This window comes from Erigeron canadensis, chromosome 3 (genome assembly GCF_010389155.1).
Source record: "Erigeron canadensis isolate Cc75 chromosome 3, C_canadensis_v1, whole genome shotgun sequence".
Classification (NCBI taxonomy): Eukaryota; Viridiplantae; Streptophyta; class Magnoliopsida; order Asterales; family Asteraceae; genus Erigeron; species Erigeron canadensis.
The window spans coordinates 14,570,271-14,586,209 of NC_057763.1; the positions used below are offsets into that span (position 1 = coordinate 14,570,271).

A 15,939-nucleotide genomic window follows, 5' to 3' on the forward strand; every position below is an offset into this window, starting at 1 on the left:
AATCATTTTGTATTGTTTAGAAAATTCCAAACCATCATAAGAAAAACCCGCTAAATAAATAAAACGTATAAAACAACCTATGAAGCCCGGCTGTCTAACGCAGGCCTTCACTTTAGTTAAAAATAAAAAGATACACTCGTATTACTATATTAGATATTTATTTGGATGAGAGACTATTTATGTAACAATTTACATAACTCAATCAAGAAAGGAAAAACCTTTTAGTTGGTCAATACAAATCCAAGAAATTGTTGTAAACGTGGTACCAAACATTTATTGTTGTCCTCCACTCTTTAGAAGTATTATTCATTTTTAGTTTCTACTTTTCTTAGTTAATACTGATATGTAAAAATAAAATTATTCTTTAGATCTTGAAACATGTCTTGTCTATGTGCCTGATTATTACTTAATATTTTATATTAGTTATTATTATTATTATTATTTTTTCACTATGTTAAAACTTAAAACCTCTCCAAAGCTTTTTCTTTCGGGCATAATTTGGATGATGTTAACATTATTTTGGTTAGATGATGTTGCTTTTACAAACCATTAAAATCATGGGGCTTTTTGACAAATATAAAAATTAATTTAAGTGAGTTTATGAGAACATCATCTAACAAAAATGATGTTACATCATAAATCATTTTTCCTTTTCTTTATACTTTTGTAGGCCATCCGCCATTTTGCTATATTAGTCAGAAAAAGGAAAAGAAAAAGAAAATAGCATATATCATTATTAAATTATGTTCAGCCCATATATATATATATATATATATATTAATTTTTTTCAAAATAATAGATCTCAATTTTCAAAGTTCAAACTTCAAACCCAAGACATATATGCTACTAAAAAAAAACATGAATCTAATTGTTTTCCCGGGAAGTCTATGAAAATTCTGAGGTATCTTTGTTTTGCAACCAAATATCACATTTTGATTTCTACCCACCACCCAGATAAGTCTTTTTTGTACTTGTAGTTACTTACAGGATCGTTATATCTAACATTTTCTTATAAAGTTTTGGGCTTTATATGAATATTTGTAAGTAAAGTTTTTTGCTTTGATCTCATTGACTGTATTTTATAGCTATAATAGAATTTAAATTAACATAATAAGGGTGTTATAAGTGAAATTTAATTATTTGGGTTTTATGATTTATAGTCTAAAGAAGGTTTAAGTATTGATCTTGGATAGGAATTGAATATATGATGTTAGATATATTGAGTTTCAAGAATTTAGTTCATAGTTCTTGATAATCTTTAGGTTTTAGTTGAATTTAGTTGGATTAGATTTGAATTCAAGAGTTTCAATTAGAGTCACCAGCTATTTGTTAGGGATTTTAAGAGCAAGGAGTGAAGTTTTTTCGGTTTGCCAATGGGGAAACAATCAAGAAAAAACAAAAAAGTAGGATCAAAATCGGTAGATAATAGTATTGTTGATATAAGGGAAAACAAACTTGATGATGGTATTGATAATAATACAAAGATGTATGATAACGACATTGCTGTTTTCATTTCAATGGCTCAACAACTTAGGGAAGAAGGGAATAAGTTGTTTCAAACTAAAGATTATGATAGTGCGATATTAAAGTATCAAAAAGCCCTCAAATTGCTTCCCGGAAACCATATAGACGTTTCTTATCTTCATAGTAACATTGCAGCCTGTTATATGCAAATGGGTATTAGTGATCTTCCTAGGGCCATTCATGAGTGTAATTTGGCTCTTGAAGTTACACCTAAGTATACTAAAGCACTATTGAAAAGAGCTAGGTGTTATGAAGCCTTAAATCGGCTTGATTTGGCTTTAAGAGATGCTAATATGGTTTTAAATATAGAACCGAATAATCTCATGGCAACCGAGATTGTAGACAGAGTGGAAGCATGTATAGAGGATAAGGTGATTGAAGAAAAGAATAATAAGATTCAACGAGAAATGGATGATATTCAAATCCCGGAGCCACTGAATGAGAAGTTAGATAAAAAGAAAATGAAAAAAACTGATAAGAAAATGAAAAAACTTGACCGTGTTTTGAAAGAGTACAAAGATTCTGAGAAGGATGAGAAAAGCCCCGAAGAAGATAAGTTGGTCGTGGAGGAGCAAATAAGTGCGAGTAGTACCAACGAAGAAGAACCGAAACGGGTTGTTAAATTGGTTTATGGGGAAGATATTAGATGGGCAAAAATTCCTTTCAATTGTGACATATTGAGATTAAGAGAAACAATAAGCGATCGATTTCCAGTTTCGAAGGCTGTGCTTGTAAAATACAAAGATGAAGAAGGCGATATGATTACAATTACCACAAAGGAAGAACTCATTTGGGCCGAATCATCAATTTCTGATCAACGGGGTGCATTTAGGCTGTACATAGTTGAAGTCAACCCTGAGCAAGACCCTTTCTTTGAATATATTAGAAGCCGAGAACAAAAACATAAGCTTTTCAGTTCATCTGCTTGTATTGATGATTGGATACTTGAGTTTGCTAATCTTTTCAAGAACTATGTTGGGTTCAATAGTGATGAATATTTGGATCTTCATGAGGTCGGTATGAAGTTATATTCGGAAGCTATGGAAGATACTGTAACTAGTAATGCTGCTCAAGAAAAGTTTCAAGTTGCCGCTGATAAGTTTCAAGAAATGGCAGCTTTGGCTTTGTTTAATTGGGGAAATGTTCATATGTCAAGAGCACAGAAAAGGGTTTACTATTCAGAGAACGGTTCAAAAGAATCTATACTTTTAAAGGTTAAAGATTCATATGAGTCTGCTCAAACTGAATATCTAAAAGCCAGTGATCTGTACAAAGAAGCAACCAACATCAAACCTGATTTCTATGAAGGGTTTCTGGCTTTAGGACAGCAACAATATGAACAAGCAAAACTTTATTGGTATTATGCACTTGGGACAAACATTAATCTTGAAATGTGGGATTCAAAAGAGACGGTTTTTCAACTATATAATGAGGCTGAAGATAATATGGAAAAGGGTATGAAAATTTGGGAGAAAATAGAGAAAGCGCGCGTAGATGGAATTTTGAGGCCTAATAAACTGAAGTTAGAGTTAAAGAAGACGGAATTGGGTCCATTTATGAAAGACGTTACACAAGATGAAGTGGCTGAGCAGGCCGCAAGTATGAGATCTCGGATGAATGTTTTGTGGGGCAAGATGTTGTATGAAAGATCGATTATGGAATATAAGCTTGGCATTACTGTTTGGCATGAATGTTTAGAGATTGCTATTGAAAAGTTTGAACTTGCTGGAACTTCTCATACACATATTGCTGTCATGCTAAAGAATCATTGCTCTAATGATGCAGCACCAGAAGGTTTGATGCTTCTACTAGCTCTTTAATTTTCTTCCCTTTTTATTGAAAAGAAAATCATTTACTTCGGGAATCCTATCTGTCCGTCTGTCATTAAAGGTGGCAAAATGGGTTGTTTATGAGAGCTGAGTAAATGGGTTAAATTTGGTAGTTTTTGGTATGGGTTTACTCAAAACACTTTTTTTCAGTTTTTTTAATGAATTATCAGTGTGTCAAATACAAATACAATAACTATGTCATTTTAATGCTAACCCAGTTATTGAATAAAAATGATTTCGGAGGTTTTATGTATATTAATAATGCACTTTGGATGACGTTCAACCCATTTGACGCTTTTTCCTTTAGCCTTGTTTCAATTATGTATATAATATATATGTTTGATCTGCTACCTCTATCTGTTGTATACAAGATCCTCTTGCATAAAATGGTGTTTGTGATATATATATAAGGTAAAGTTATTTTGAGAATCCCTTTTTATGCGAGAACCTTTGAGAACTTTTCAAATGAATCCCAACCGATGATTGTTCTTTACACGAAAATTGTTTTTTGATTGTTTTCTGAATAACTTATGTGTAATTTTAAAGTTTATAATTGTGTGGAGCATGGATTATCATCCGTTATACAATTATGTGGAGATTTGGATTCTTGATCACATGTGCACGAATATTGTTATGATCACATGTATGCAAGTCGATCACATGTAATCATAGCAATATTCGTGCACATGTGATCAAGAATCGAAATCTCCAAATAATTGTATAACGGATGATAATCCATGCCTCCACACAATTATAAACTTCAAAATTACACATAAGTTATTCAGAAAACAATCAAAAAACAATTTTCATGTAAAGAATAGTCATCCGTTGGGCTTTGATTTGAAAAGTTCTCAAAGGTTCTCGCAAAAAAAGGGTTCTCAAAATAACTTTTCACTGTATATATATATATATGGCTCGTTATCTTCTTTTCTCGTTTTGGGATACAAATAATAGAAACTATGAACATTCAAAAACATGGAGCCGTGTTTCCTATATTCAATAAAATTTAGTAAAACTTCATTGTCAAATTGTGCTATTTTAGGTGTGGGCTTCAATATAGACGAGATTGTACAGGCATGGAATGAAATGTATGAAGAAAAAATTTGGCAAACTGGTGTTCCTTCTTTCAGATTAGAGCCTTTACTTCGAAGACGAGTTTCTAATATTTTCCATGCCTTAGAACATGCATGAAAGTAACTGTTTCACGATGAAATGGAAAAGAGAAGTTCTGGTGCAGCTCTATTGCTCTCCAATTCTTGATTCGGTAAGTAACAAGTCAATATCCTAGCCTTTATTAGATTGTGAAATGTAGGAACTTCTAATGTATGGTCGATGCACTTGGCTAAAAGTGATTACCTTTGAACGTTTGAAACAACAGCATATCATTAATTTTGTTACAGAAAAGAGAGGGGAAGATAGTTGGTCTAAGTTATACTATGTTTTTTTTTGGTAATTGTCATAGGACAGGTTTTGCAGCTTCAAACTCGGCATCATGTTCCCAGAATTGGACACGACTTAGAATTAACGAAAGATTCTATTGGATGCCTCCTAGAATTCTGACACGTGACAAATCAACGACCCCTCCCACAAATCGTGCATCAGCTTCCTGATTCTTGCTTTGCCCTCTACTAACTTATGACACTTATTTTTACAAGTGAGCACATATTTATCTCATTTTGGGTGTACTGAAGTGTGCCTTTCTTTGGTTATGTAATTTGTTTCTCATCATCTATTTTATTTTATTTGTTTGGACATTAAGATTGAAATTTATTGAACAAGATACCATAAATGTATGTTCTTTCAGTATTCATCGGATATAAATCGCTATTTGTTTGTGTTATGATTGTTGATCCATTGAATAGTATATTTTTGTTCATGTTTGGTACTAGGTTTTTCTAATCACAGTTACTTTGTTTCCAGTTTCATTAATATATTTGTCACAATCCATAAAAATTAAAAAAGCACACAAATATCATATAGCTGGCATTTTGAACATCACTTGAAGTCTGTTTTAATGTGTTCTTTAAAGATTCTCTCAGTTTGGCTATAAGGCTACAAATATGACTATCCGCGTTTGATGGAACTGTCACTAAAATAGTCGAAAGAAACCATTTCCGGTACTTTAACCATTAAATAGTGTTCCAATATCCAATATGAGTAAGTTGGTAACGAATCACTGACTAAACTGGCAAAGAGATAAAATAATCATTTTGAATCTTGAAAAGTATATGTTTAATGAATGAGAATTAATATTTGTATCACAAAGCTTAGATATATTTACCACACAATATAATTGTTAAAGTATACTGTACAAGTCAGTTAAACATACAACAACAACAACAAGGTACCAAATCCCGACATAAGCTGGGCTATGGGGAGGTATGATGTAGACAGACCTTATCCCTACTCAAAGGTAGAGAGGCTGCTTCCAGATCCACCGGAGTGGAAGGGACCTCCAGCCCAAAAGTGAAAAATAGGGTTAGATCCACCGGAGTAGAAACCTTAACCGGATAGGGATAATCTCGATCTCAAACTCTCAATCTCAATCTCAATCCCACTCTTCGGATCACAAATTCAGATCTTAGATCTAGAAATTTGTTACCGTTCGGATCACAAGTCAATTAAACATATTTGTGGTAAATAAATCAAAAATTGTAGTACGAATATCACCTTCTTTAATGAATGGCCACTTCAACAACCCCTCGATCACGAAACTTGAGGTAAAAGTGTGCAATCAAAGAACTTTGAAAACGATAACTCTTGCAACCACATGTTTTTTCTTTCCTTTTATTGAATAACGAGTTTTATTGATAACGAGTTAGTAGTTAGTAATTAGTATTTAGCATTCGAGACACCACAATGACATAGTAGTTAGTAATTAGTATTTAGTATTTAGCATTCGAGACACCACAATGACATTGAATTAACCGTATGTGAAGCTCGATGTTAATTTAAATAATACAGTGTCTGCTCTTACACATCACAGTATCACACAACCCAGGTAAGTATCCTCTATAGATATACTAGCAGAAGTCAGAAATATGACTATGCAATTACAATATAATTTCACTGTAAAAGATCAACTGAGATGGTGTTTTGATAACAAAAAAAAATATGCAGTCCTGTCTCTGTACAGATTACACGTATAAATAAAAAATCCAACAATCAGCCCGACCATATGAAACTACAAAACTTGGAGAAAATACTATAAACTTGAAAAAGAATGATACAACAAATAATGTCTTCAAACGATATTCGTGCCAGGATCATCTATAATCATGAGGCCATAGACCGCATATTTCGGCCCAAACCTAGCCCTAGCCCTAATGGTGCAGAATCAGTTACATTTTTACCTTGATTCCCATGGCTACAACTTGAAGAATGAACATGTGCTTTTGAGTTATTATTCACATCGATAGCAAGATTGTTTCCATTGGGTTGATGAGGATGACCAACATTACCATTGTGCTGGTTCAAACTCCTGGTTAAAGGCATCATATTTATCTCTTCTGATTGAGCTACTTCTTCAATCAACTCTATGTCTTCGTTGTATCCGTTTATAAACAGATCTGAACAGTTTTTCTTGCATCCGTGGTCATATGGGTTTCTGAAACGGCCTCCTGGCCCTCGTAAGTAGCTATATCGCATTGCATTTGCCATTTCATTTGTGGTGATATTACGACCAACCTGAAAGAATAAAAAACAAGCAAATTATAATGCTGATGTATCATTAAAGCATGCACTAAACTAAATTTGATCAAATAATGAACATAATAGCACAGAATTACCTGAGAAACTTGCATAGAAGTTAAGGCTGCTACACCCATAAAGAGAAAACCATCTGAAATTAAAAACAACAGGGCACCAATGTGCTGGTTACCGGCATGATTCAACCATGCCCCAAAAGACGATGGAGCTGATGGATCGTTCAAAATTCCTGCATAAAGATGGTCTTTCAGTATGGAGAGTCATAGAAGTGGAAATAGAAGATGGTTGAGATGAGTAAACGATACTTGTGAGAGCCACTATGCCAGTTATCAACATTGCAAAAACTTCAAGCACAAGGAAGCCCAAGAAATCCCTTTTATTCCTCTGCATCATCACAGCCAGGTCAACAAGATCATAAAGGTTGAATTAAAGTGAATAACAGCTACTAGAATATTGAAGAACTATCAGACATCAGTAAAAATGGCATGTAAGCAAACCTTGCCAATGCAATTAGACACCCATGGACAATGATGGTCAAACTGTTCAACACATCGGTCACAGGTGGAACAATGCTTCGAGCGAATAGGTCGAACAATCTAACGAAAGGTCAAATGAGTCAAAAACAAGCTTAGATTAGAACCAAAGATAGTAAATTTATTTCTGTTTAACATAAAAAACTGACAAGATACATCTTTGGCAAAGCTTAGCTGTAACATTACCTTACAAGTTGCACAAAGTTGTGACCAGTTACCAGCTACTAAAGCAGGATCATTTATCTCAATCTTCAATAAAGGCTCCTAACCATTACAAAAGTAATAAAAAGATTAACCTTTAGCAGAGCAGCCCTTCATAGTGTACAGCAACAATAGTTAACATTTAGTTTATTAATAAATGAGCAAAACACGACTTACATCATCTTTCATATTTTGCGAATCATGCCTGTTGGTTTTAACATAACCTGGATCTTTGCTACAAAACCAGAAGAGCATCGATGAATAAAAATATTGGATTTATAATTCCCAAGTTAGATCAATAAATAAAAATCAGCTATGAACATGTAAGGAAAGTCAGAACATACCAACTACACCTGTAGAACAGTACCAATCCTGAGCTTGCCAAGAATGCACCAATCCATGCAAAAAATGCAGAGCCAGCTGTCATCTTTGGCAAATTTGAAGCTGTTGCCACAAAAATATTCATAACAAAATTAAGCCATGTCTCATTAATTAACGTATACGAAAGTTTAGACTATTGAAAGCTTAGAAAAATACCCATAACGACTGAATTAATATAGGTCATAAGTAGCACAAATATTACACACAAAAGTGCAGGTGCCAGCCCTAGTTTTGAAAACCGCCCTAGTATACTTGTTCCATCCCAGCGTTTGTCCAAGACCCTCCTGGCATTACCCTGAAGAACCAGATACATTAAGAAGATCTTAAGTCAAAGTTTCTATTTAACTTGTATTATTGAAAGATATGTTAATGAACATGAAATATATTCTTTAGAAGTGTCAAGGAATACCTACAAGGAAAAAAGCAACTTGTCGATGATTCTTATCAGAAGCGAGTTGTGCTGGTGTGAGACCGGTGTTATCAGTTGCAATCAAATCCTCTTTCTTCCCAGCTTGCACGAGTACTGTGCATGCTTCTAAGTTGCCCCGGATAGCAGCCCAATGTAGAGGTGTACAACCTGGAATGGAAGGACATTAGCACAAACACATCACTAAATATTTTGAAGACAAGTGATTAGAAAATATAAAAGAAACATTCAGTTGATACTAACGATGCCATATATGACATAAATTCAAAAAGAAATTATAAAATGCCATACCTTCTTTGTCCTGGCGTCCTCTATATGCATCCAAATACAAAAGTAGCCGTATACAGTCTGCAAATCCTTTATACGCAGCCCTACAAATTGACGCATGCAGATATACGATGACATAGTGTTGATCTATAGACAACAGAGAGACACTTGACACTTATTAAAGTTAAGAGTTTTATATGTAAGAAAAGATGTAAGTACCAATGCAAAGGACTTCTTCCATCATTATCCGGTACATCTGGATCTGCATTCCATTTTGTAACAATGTGATAAAGCAAGGCTGTCTGACCATATTGTGCAGCAACGTGAGTTGTCTGCAGGGAATGCAAATTTATACACGATCAGTTGCATGTTACTTTTTTGAGTGAGATTAACAAAAAATAAATAAATTTGAGGTTCTCTGTGAATAAAGCAGCATAGCACATACTGTTTCACAATGATCATACAAAAGTTAACCACGCTTAAATACATCTTAGCTGCAAAAGAATAAACATATATAAAAATGTGATAACAGACACCAACCTGATATCCATAGACATCAGCAGCGTGGATCTGGGCTCCTTCTTGGAGCAAAAGATCTGCCACCTGAACAGCTCCTCGGACAGCACTCCAATGCAATGCTGTTTGCCCAGTAAGATCTGTTGCATTAATATCCCCACCATGCTGCAAAGTTTATAGAAACATAATAAATACCAAGTGATTTGTCATACTAAAACCAATAATCAATTTATATTAGCTGGGATTGACACTTGGAAGCAACGTTTGCAGCTAACTTAAGTAAAGAGCCCTTCACCTAAGGCCTAGCAGAAGGAATTTCACATAAAACTCAGATTGTAAAGGTAATAACCACCCTCGTATAACACATTACTTACAGTCGTCATATGTCAGGCATTGTACCTATCATGAATTCATCGTGAGCTTTTTAACTCCTATCAACAAGCACAGAAATTAAAGACCGAGCTTAATATTAAAGAAAATCTCCTGATTATTAACTCCTCGGCAGTGAAAACGGGATATTCTATTCTCATTAAGATCTGGTTCTTCGTATTATCTCACACACTTTTAGCAGGGTTGTCAATAGTGAGCCTAACTCAAAAAGCGTATCTTCTAAATTATTAAAATAACTTAATTTGTTCGTAGGAAAAGAGCAAAGGGATGACAATAGGTCGGGTTACCTAAGATCCATCTGGTTGTGGGTTTCCCAGTGACGATCGACAATCCCCGTCTAGTACATTAAATAATAATTTTACACACACACATTCACTCACCCAAACACGCTATATTATATTATATTTATAGGTATTACATATTATGCATTATATTATATATATGATATATACATATGTACAACAGTACAAGCATATCCCTTTCGTATAAATGAAGTTTTGGCCTTTTGGAGCTGGTAATTGGGTCCGGATTTGTTATCGAGTAATTGGGCGGGTTTGACATAATACCATACTTGAATGTCAAACTCCTGCCCGAGCTTTCCGATCAACTGATCCCCTATTTCAAAGACATCTTTGTTAAGTACCATACCTGCAGAGGTTTTAGTAGTAATCCCAAGCCTGGTTTGTGGACCCAGACCCTATAAACTAGGTCAATCCCCCGTCCAATTTTATCGGGTTTCGGTTTACCCGTCTGGTTAGGTTTTCGTTGCCATTACATTTTAGGAGTAAATGAATTTTCTGAAAGAAAACTAAGTATGAAATTTGTTACAGATACAACTTACAGATTTAACACCATTTTCCTATCTTAAACCTTATTACCAAAGCTTAACACATTGAGAAATATTAATTACTGTTAAAAGGAAGAAATCAACATCAACACCCAAGTGTTTCAATGAAAAATGCCAGATAAGTTCATAGTTGTCAAAGGAGTAGCGCACTCAATGCGATAAGACCTAGAATGTGGCATAGGGGAGATGCGCCCAAGAAAGAAAAACACACATTTAAGTAAAAAACAAGCCAAATGCCATTTAAAAACCCATAATGCATTCAACCAAAAACTTCAACAGAAATTGTTCATAAATTAAAATCAAAAAACTTTAAACCAAATTGTTCATAACTTGAAAACTAAGCTTACTAATCCAGAAGGATTCAATTAAAGAAGGTAGTTTATGTTGAAATCATGGCTATAGTTGAACATAGAATATATATATATAGAAGAAACATACGCTACTGCAGAAAAAAAGAATTAAAGATATAAATTCATAGAAACTGTAAGAAACCAGTTTTAACAGATAAAACAGGTTTCTACACCCAAAAACTATGGAAATCGGTTTTCACATAGAATCAAAAACTGGTTTCCAACCTAAAATGAAAAGGCTTTCATATAGAAACCTCCCCATACACTTATCATAAGTGTAAGAATGACAGAGTATTAGCATAGTCCACCTATCTTGGATTGGATCCTCCACGCATTTTCTCGTAGTTCTACTAGCACAAGGAAAAAAGATTATGAATTTATATCATCAACATCTGGTTACATAAACATATTTCCCTCATATAGCACAATATGTTGTGATCTTAGGACTCGTTCTGTTACTATTCCCCGACGGCGATATCAGATGTTTCAATCATACTTATGGAGTTACTAGATTTAGATCCCACATATAACGCGAGTCTGTTGAATAATTTTTTTTAGTATATCCGATAAGGTGAATTAATTAACATTTGAGTATAATGTATATGTTTTTGTAAACGGATAATAAATAATATGTTTTATAACCATGAATTCACATTCCTTTAGTAGAATTTGATACTAATTAATTATATTTTTGGTTAGTGGATCATGACATCAAGAAAAGCATTGTTGGCCAGCCTAGAGGGCCAACACCTAAGCTTTTCTTATATTATCACTACTTCTTCTTGAGTAGTATAGTAAGATAAGATGTGCACACACTTCTGTCCATTTTATAATTTCTTTTTATAAGGGGTTTCAAATTTTTCACTTAAAGTTTTTACTGGCAGTTTCAACTTGTCCTGGAAGCTAGATGTTTTCCAAACAAAACTATCCTCATTTTTCTAATTACCAAAAGAAGTTCAAATTCCCACTGGGTTTCTCTTTTCCTAAGTTAGCTACATCGATGGTACAGACATGTACTCTCCACTTGGTTCATTTACATATTAGTTCACACACAAAATGATACTATATCACACGGACCCATTAATCCAAGTATACAGGTCACACACTTCATCATTTTCTTCAAAGATGAACCCTTACATTTAAAGAACAAAAAGAAATCGCCACACATGTACACATATGTCAAGATGCAGTCTCTTTACCCTCGGGTGGAGGTATGACTGTCTACATCTCACCTCTCCATACCTCGCCTTTGACGGGATTGGGTATTGTTGTTGTATCATATACACATCTACCATATTACAAACCCACCTAAAAGAAAATTGGAAGTAATTACATTACCAGTAAATATGCTTAAGATATAAAGTAACACATCATTACACTACCAGATGTCGACAATCTTTTATGTAACCAACTTGTCTAGATTTGTGATGCTCACATACATGTCTATGTGTAAGATACATCCTATGTTAGGAACTATTCTATCCTATTTGCATAAGTTTGTCGATTCCTTTAAGTCAAGACATCACAAAAACGATTAACAAACTTGATCAATGCAATAGCTGTTGGAAAGATTTAATCCAACAATAGCACCATCCCAAAATCCGACATCATGAATTACCAAATGACTATTATACATCTACTTAACTACTTTAGCCTATTCCTCTAATTCAAAACATCACAAAAACCATTAATATTCCTCTAACCCAAAACATCACAAAAACCATTAATATTCCTCTAACCCAAAACATCACAAAAACCCATTAACAAACTTTATCGACGCAATAAACATTTCATCAATTACAAACATAGTCAACAAAATCATAAGTATTAAACACTATAAAAAAACAGATATATAATAATTATCAAACCTGAATGATATATTGAGCGGCAGCAGCACGATTATTAAGAGCAGCCCATTGCAAAGCATAATAACCTAAATTATCGGGCTCCGAAACAGAGCAACCTTGTGATTCCACCAATCTCTGTAGCTTTTCCAAATCACCATATGCAGCTGCACTGTACACGTCATCTCTCATACTGTCTGTATCTTCTCCGTTACCGTTATCACGGTCATCATCTCTAGATTCTTCTTGGATCTCGTTCACCACCTCGATCTCTGATGACATTATTATTTTATTTGTTTGGAATTGTCAATTGTTTACAGAATATATGGTGAAAAGAAATAAGATTATTTTATTATTTTATGGAATAATCAATCCATCCATCCATCCATACGGTTTGACAATTTTATTTAGCAACTGTTAGGGTTTTAGATGAAGTAGTCAACGCTTTTTGTCATCTATTTTTCATCTAGAACATGTAATACAAAGTTGACAATTTGATGTTCCACTTTTCAAACTAGATGAATGGTTTGGGTTATAACACAACTAATTAGTATTATAGGAAACCTTAGGCATCATAAAAAATTTATAAAATTTTTATATCAAAAGTTTGTTGTTAGATTTTATGATAAGTGTATAACTATTTAATACAAATAAAATTCTTAAGTTAATATATACAAAGAAGATAATATATATAGTTTAAAAATTATTGATAAATAGTATAAATTAATAAAGAAATGTTATGAATTCATTATTGGCTATCCATATTCTTAGCTCTCTAACCTTTCATATTCTATATATTATGTATGTATTTATTGCATTAATGTAATGTGACCTATATATATTGGCTAATGTATGTTGAATTGTTATATTAATGAAAAGCATTCTTCTATCCTCTCTATCCTCTATTGTGTATATTATACTTTGTTATTAGCTCGTTCTTTTACAACATGTTATCAGCACGAATTTTGCTCTATCACTCGAATGTTTCTATACGTTGATTTGAAAGAAAAATGATCAAAACTTTATCAATTCTTTTGACATATGATTCGTTGGTTTTTTATACAGTATATTTTAATGATCGAATGAACATATTTTCAATGTCAATGCTATATTAGTGTTAACTGACGTAAACCAATAGATCTATCAAACAAGTATTTTATTAACCATTCTGTAAATGAATATATGTTTGGATTTCATTATGTACTCTTTCACTTTTGAAGCTTCAGTTTGGTAACATAATTATTCATTTCGAAAACTTATCTATATCATATTCGATGTGTTGCCTTTCTGTATGACTTTTATTATTTTATTCAATTGGTTTTTATGAGTCCTATTTCTATATCTTGTGGCTGAGATATTAGAAAATTTTAGATGAGTTTCATAAAATATTTTACCAATTATATATGAAAGACTTTTTAACTTGTTTCATATTACCATTGTTTTATTTTATGGCTGAGTTTCATTGACATATGAATATAATGGATACATAAGGCAAAATTTAGTGAAACAATATTTATGTGTTTTGAGTCAAACCAAATCATCATGCCGAGTTATTTTGTTGTTGATGTCGATCGAGCGAGACTTTTCTTTCTAATTAATGGCAGGTTCAAGTATTAATATTTATCGATGGTCAACAATGAGTTGATAGTCTGATGCCTCTCGTTCATTTTGTTTAATATGGTTTGCTGCAGGTTTATAATATTTATTCGGATATCGTCATATTGAGGTAAATTTTTAACGGAAAACTTTATCTATTTATCAATCCATACGCATGAATGTGATTTTAGTTCTAGATTTTCCATAGGTACTATTCGTTTGTTGAGTGATTTTATGACAATTCAATTTTATACTTCATAATGAGTATTCAATCTATGATGAAGAAATATATTTTTCAATAATATATATGTAGATGAATATGTTTAAATAATGCTATAGATCCCGATAAGTCAAAGTTCTATATATCCGAAAGTTTTGATGGTTTATTGATTTTATTAACACCCGATCATGTGTTTATCAAATCTATCTTAATATATACTATAAGACAGTTGAACTAATTATTAATTAACCAATCACATCGTTCGATTTCATCAAATTGACTTTTGATGATGTCATCATTAAGATAACTTACAAATTAAAAATCCTAATAATCATTATCCAAATATATTATTATATTAATATTTATATTAATTTGTAGAAAAAGTCTCATTAATTTACATTTTTTTTGTTTTCTATCAATATTTTACACTTTTTAGTCCTGAATACTTAATTTATATATATTTTTAGCCAATTTTTTAAAATTTACAATCATTTAATTAAATAAAAAAAATTTAACATATGAAATATTTTCTACAAAAAATTATTTGAAAACTTAATGACTTATTAACAAATATTAGAAGAGTCCTAATTGTTATCGAAGGATATAAAAACAATCCTAATTGTTATCATATTATCATAGAACAAGTGATTGAAAATAAACATATGCGTGTTATGAACGCGTATCATGATTAAATACATATACTTGAATGTCAAGTACAGGATCACAAATATGTTTATATTTTAATTCTTAATTATTTTTGATAATAATATCACACTATGAGTACATCCGGTTTCAAAATATTATATAATGGAGAAATTATTATATATAGCATGTGTATTGTGGAATGACTGCGACAAACAATTCCATTAATATGTCGAGACTAATAATGACAGTGACGAACTTATGATTATTGCACTACAACTTGCAAAATATAACACTTAAAACCGTGCTTTTTAAAAATTATAATCTTTTATGACTTAAATGTATGAAGATCTATTATTGTTAATATCGTAAATCCCGTGTCCAGTGTTGGACACGGGTCTAAAATCTAGTACTCTATATTAAAGAAAATACCCTCCATGTTGAAAGTTACATGGAGGAAATGTCTAAAATGTCATCCCATGTAATATTTTCACCTACAACCCTTTAAAATATTTTCACATACACTATTCTCTTAACATTAATAATTAAATTACACTATCAATCCTTTATTTTCTAAAATATCTCCATTAACCTTTTAAATCAATTACTTTTATATGAATTATCTACGACACTCGACGTCGCATCCATCACCAACACTCGCCTC

The 15,939-nt window shown here is 32.5% G+C and overlaps 2 protein-coding genes across 3 annotated transcripts; one reads left to right on the forward strand and one right to left on the reverse strand.

Moving 5' to 3' along the window:
• The first annotated feature begins 1,009 nt into the window (after nt 1-1,009).
• Nucleotides 1,010-5,193, forward strand: LOC122594479 (protein PHOX1-like). 2 transcript variants are annotated; one of them, XM_043766925.1, is made up of 3 exons: nt 1,010-3,318; nt 4,396-4,617; nt 4,816-5,193. In XM_043766925.1, exons 1-2 carry the CDS (start codon nt 1,374-1,376, stop codon nt 4,542-4,544), a joined length of 2,094 nt encoding a protein of 697 aa, XP_043622860.1. In that variant the 5' UTR covers nt 1,010-1,373; the 3' UTR covers nt 4,545-4,617; nt 4,816-5,193. The 2 variants fall into 2 exon arrangements, with proteins under 2 accessions (XP_043622860.1, XP_043622859.1); XM_043766924.1 differs by having other exon boundaries at nt 1,013-3,318; nt 4,821-5,193.
• A 1,224-nt stretch (nt 5,194-6,417) lies between these two features.
• Nucleotides 6,418-13,275, reverse strand: LOC122592472 (protein S-acyltransferase 24). The gene is made up of 13 exons (XM_043764708.1): nt 12,842-13,275; nt 9,411-9,551; nt 9,090-9,202; nt 8,895-8,974; nt 8,590-8,753; nt 8,333-8,471; nt 8,140-8,239; nt 7,973-8,030; nt 7,781-7,858; nt 7,559-7,657; nt 7,367-7,445; nt 7,142-7,290; nt 6,418-7,040 (listed from the first exon to the last, which is right to left on the reverse strand). The coding sequence occupies exons 1-13, from the start codon at nt 13,097-13,099 to the stop codon at nt 6,630-6,632; spliced, it is 1,869 nt and encodes a 622-aa protein (XP_043620643.1). The 5' UTR covers nt 13,100-13,275; the 3' UTR covers nt 6,418-6,629.
• Between the last annotated feature and the right edge of the window lie 2,664 nt (nt 13,276-15,939).

What these genes read in the sequence shown, in the direction of transcription:
- LOC122594479 (XM_043766925.1), top strand. Translation starts at nt 1,374, where the DNA reads ATGGGGAAACAATCAAGAAAAAACAAAAAAGTAGGATCAAAATCGGTA. An exon ending in TAATGATGCAGCACCAGAAG is followed by an intron (nt 3,319 to 4,395) that starts GTTTGATGCTTC and finishes GTGCTATTTTAG; the next exon opens with GTGTGGGCTTCAATATAGAC.
- LOC122592472 (XM_043764708.1), bottom strand. Translation starts at nt 13,099, where the DNA reads ATGTCATCAGAGATCGAGGTGGTGAACGAGATCCAAGAAGAATCTAGA. An exon ending in TGTCTAATTGCATTGGCAAG is followed by an intron (nt 7,446 to 7,558) that starts GTTTGCTTACAT and finishes GTGATGATGCAG; the next exon opens with AGGAATAAAAGGGATTTCTT. An exon ending in CTTCTATGCAAGTTTCTCAG is followed by an intron (nt 7,041 to 7,141) that starts GTAATTCTGTGC and finishes TTATTCTTTCAG; the next exon opens with GTTGGTCGTAATATCACCAC.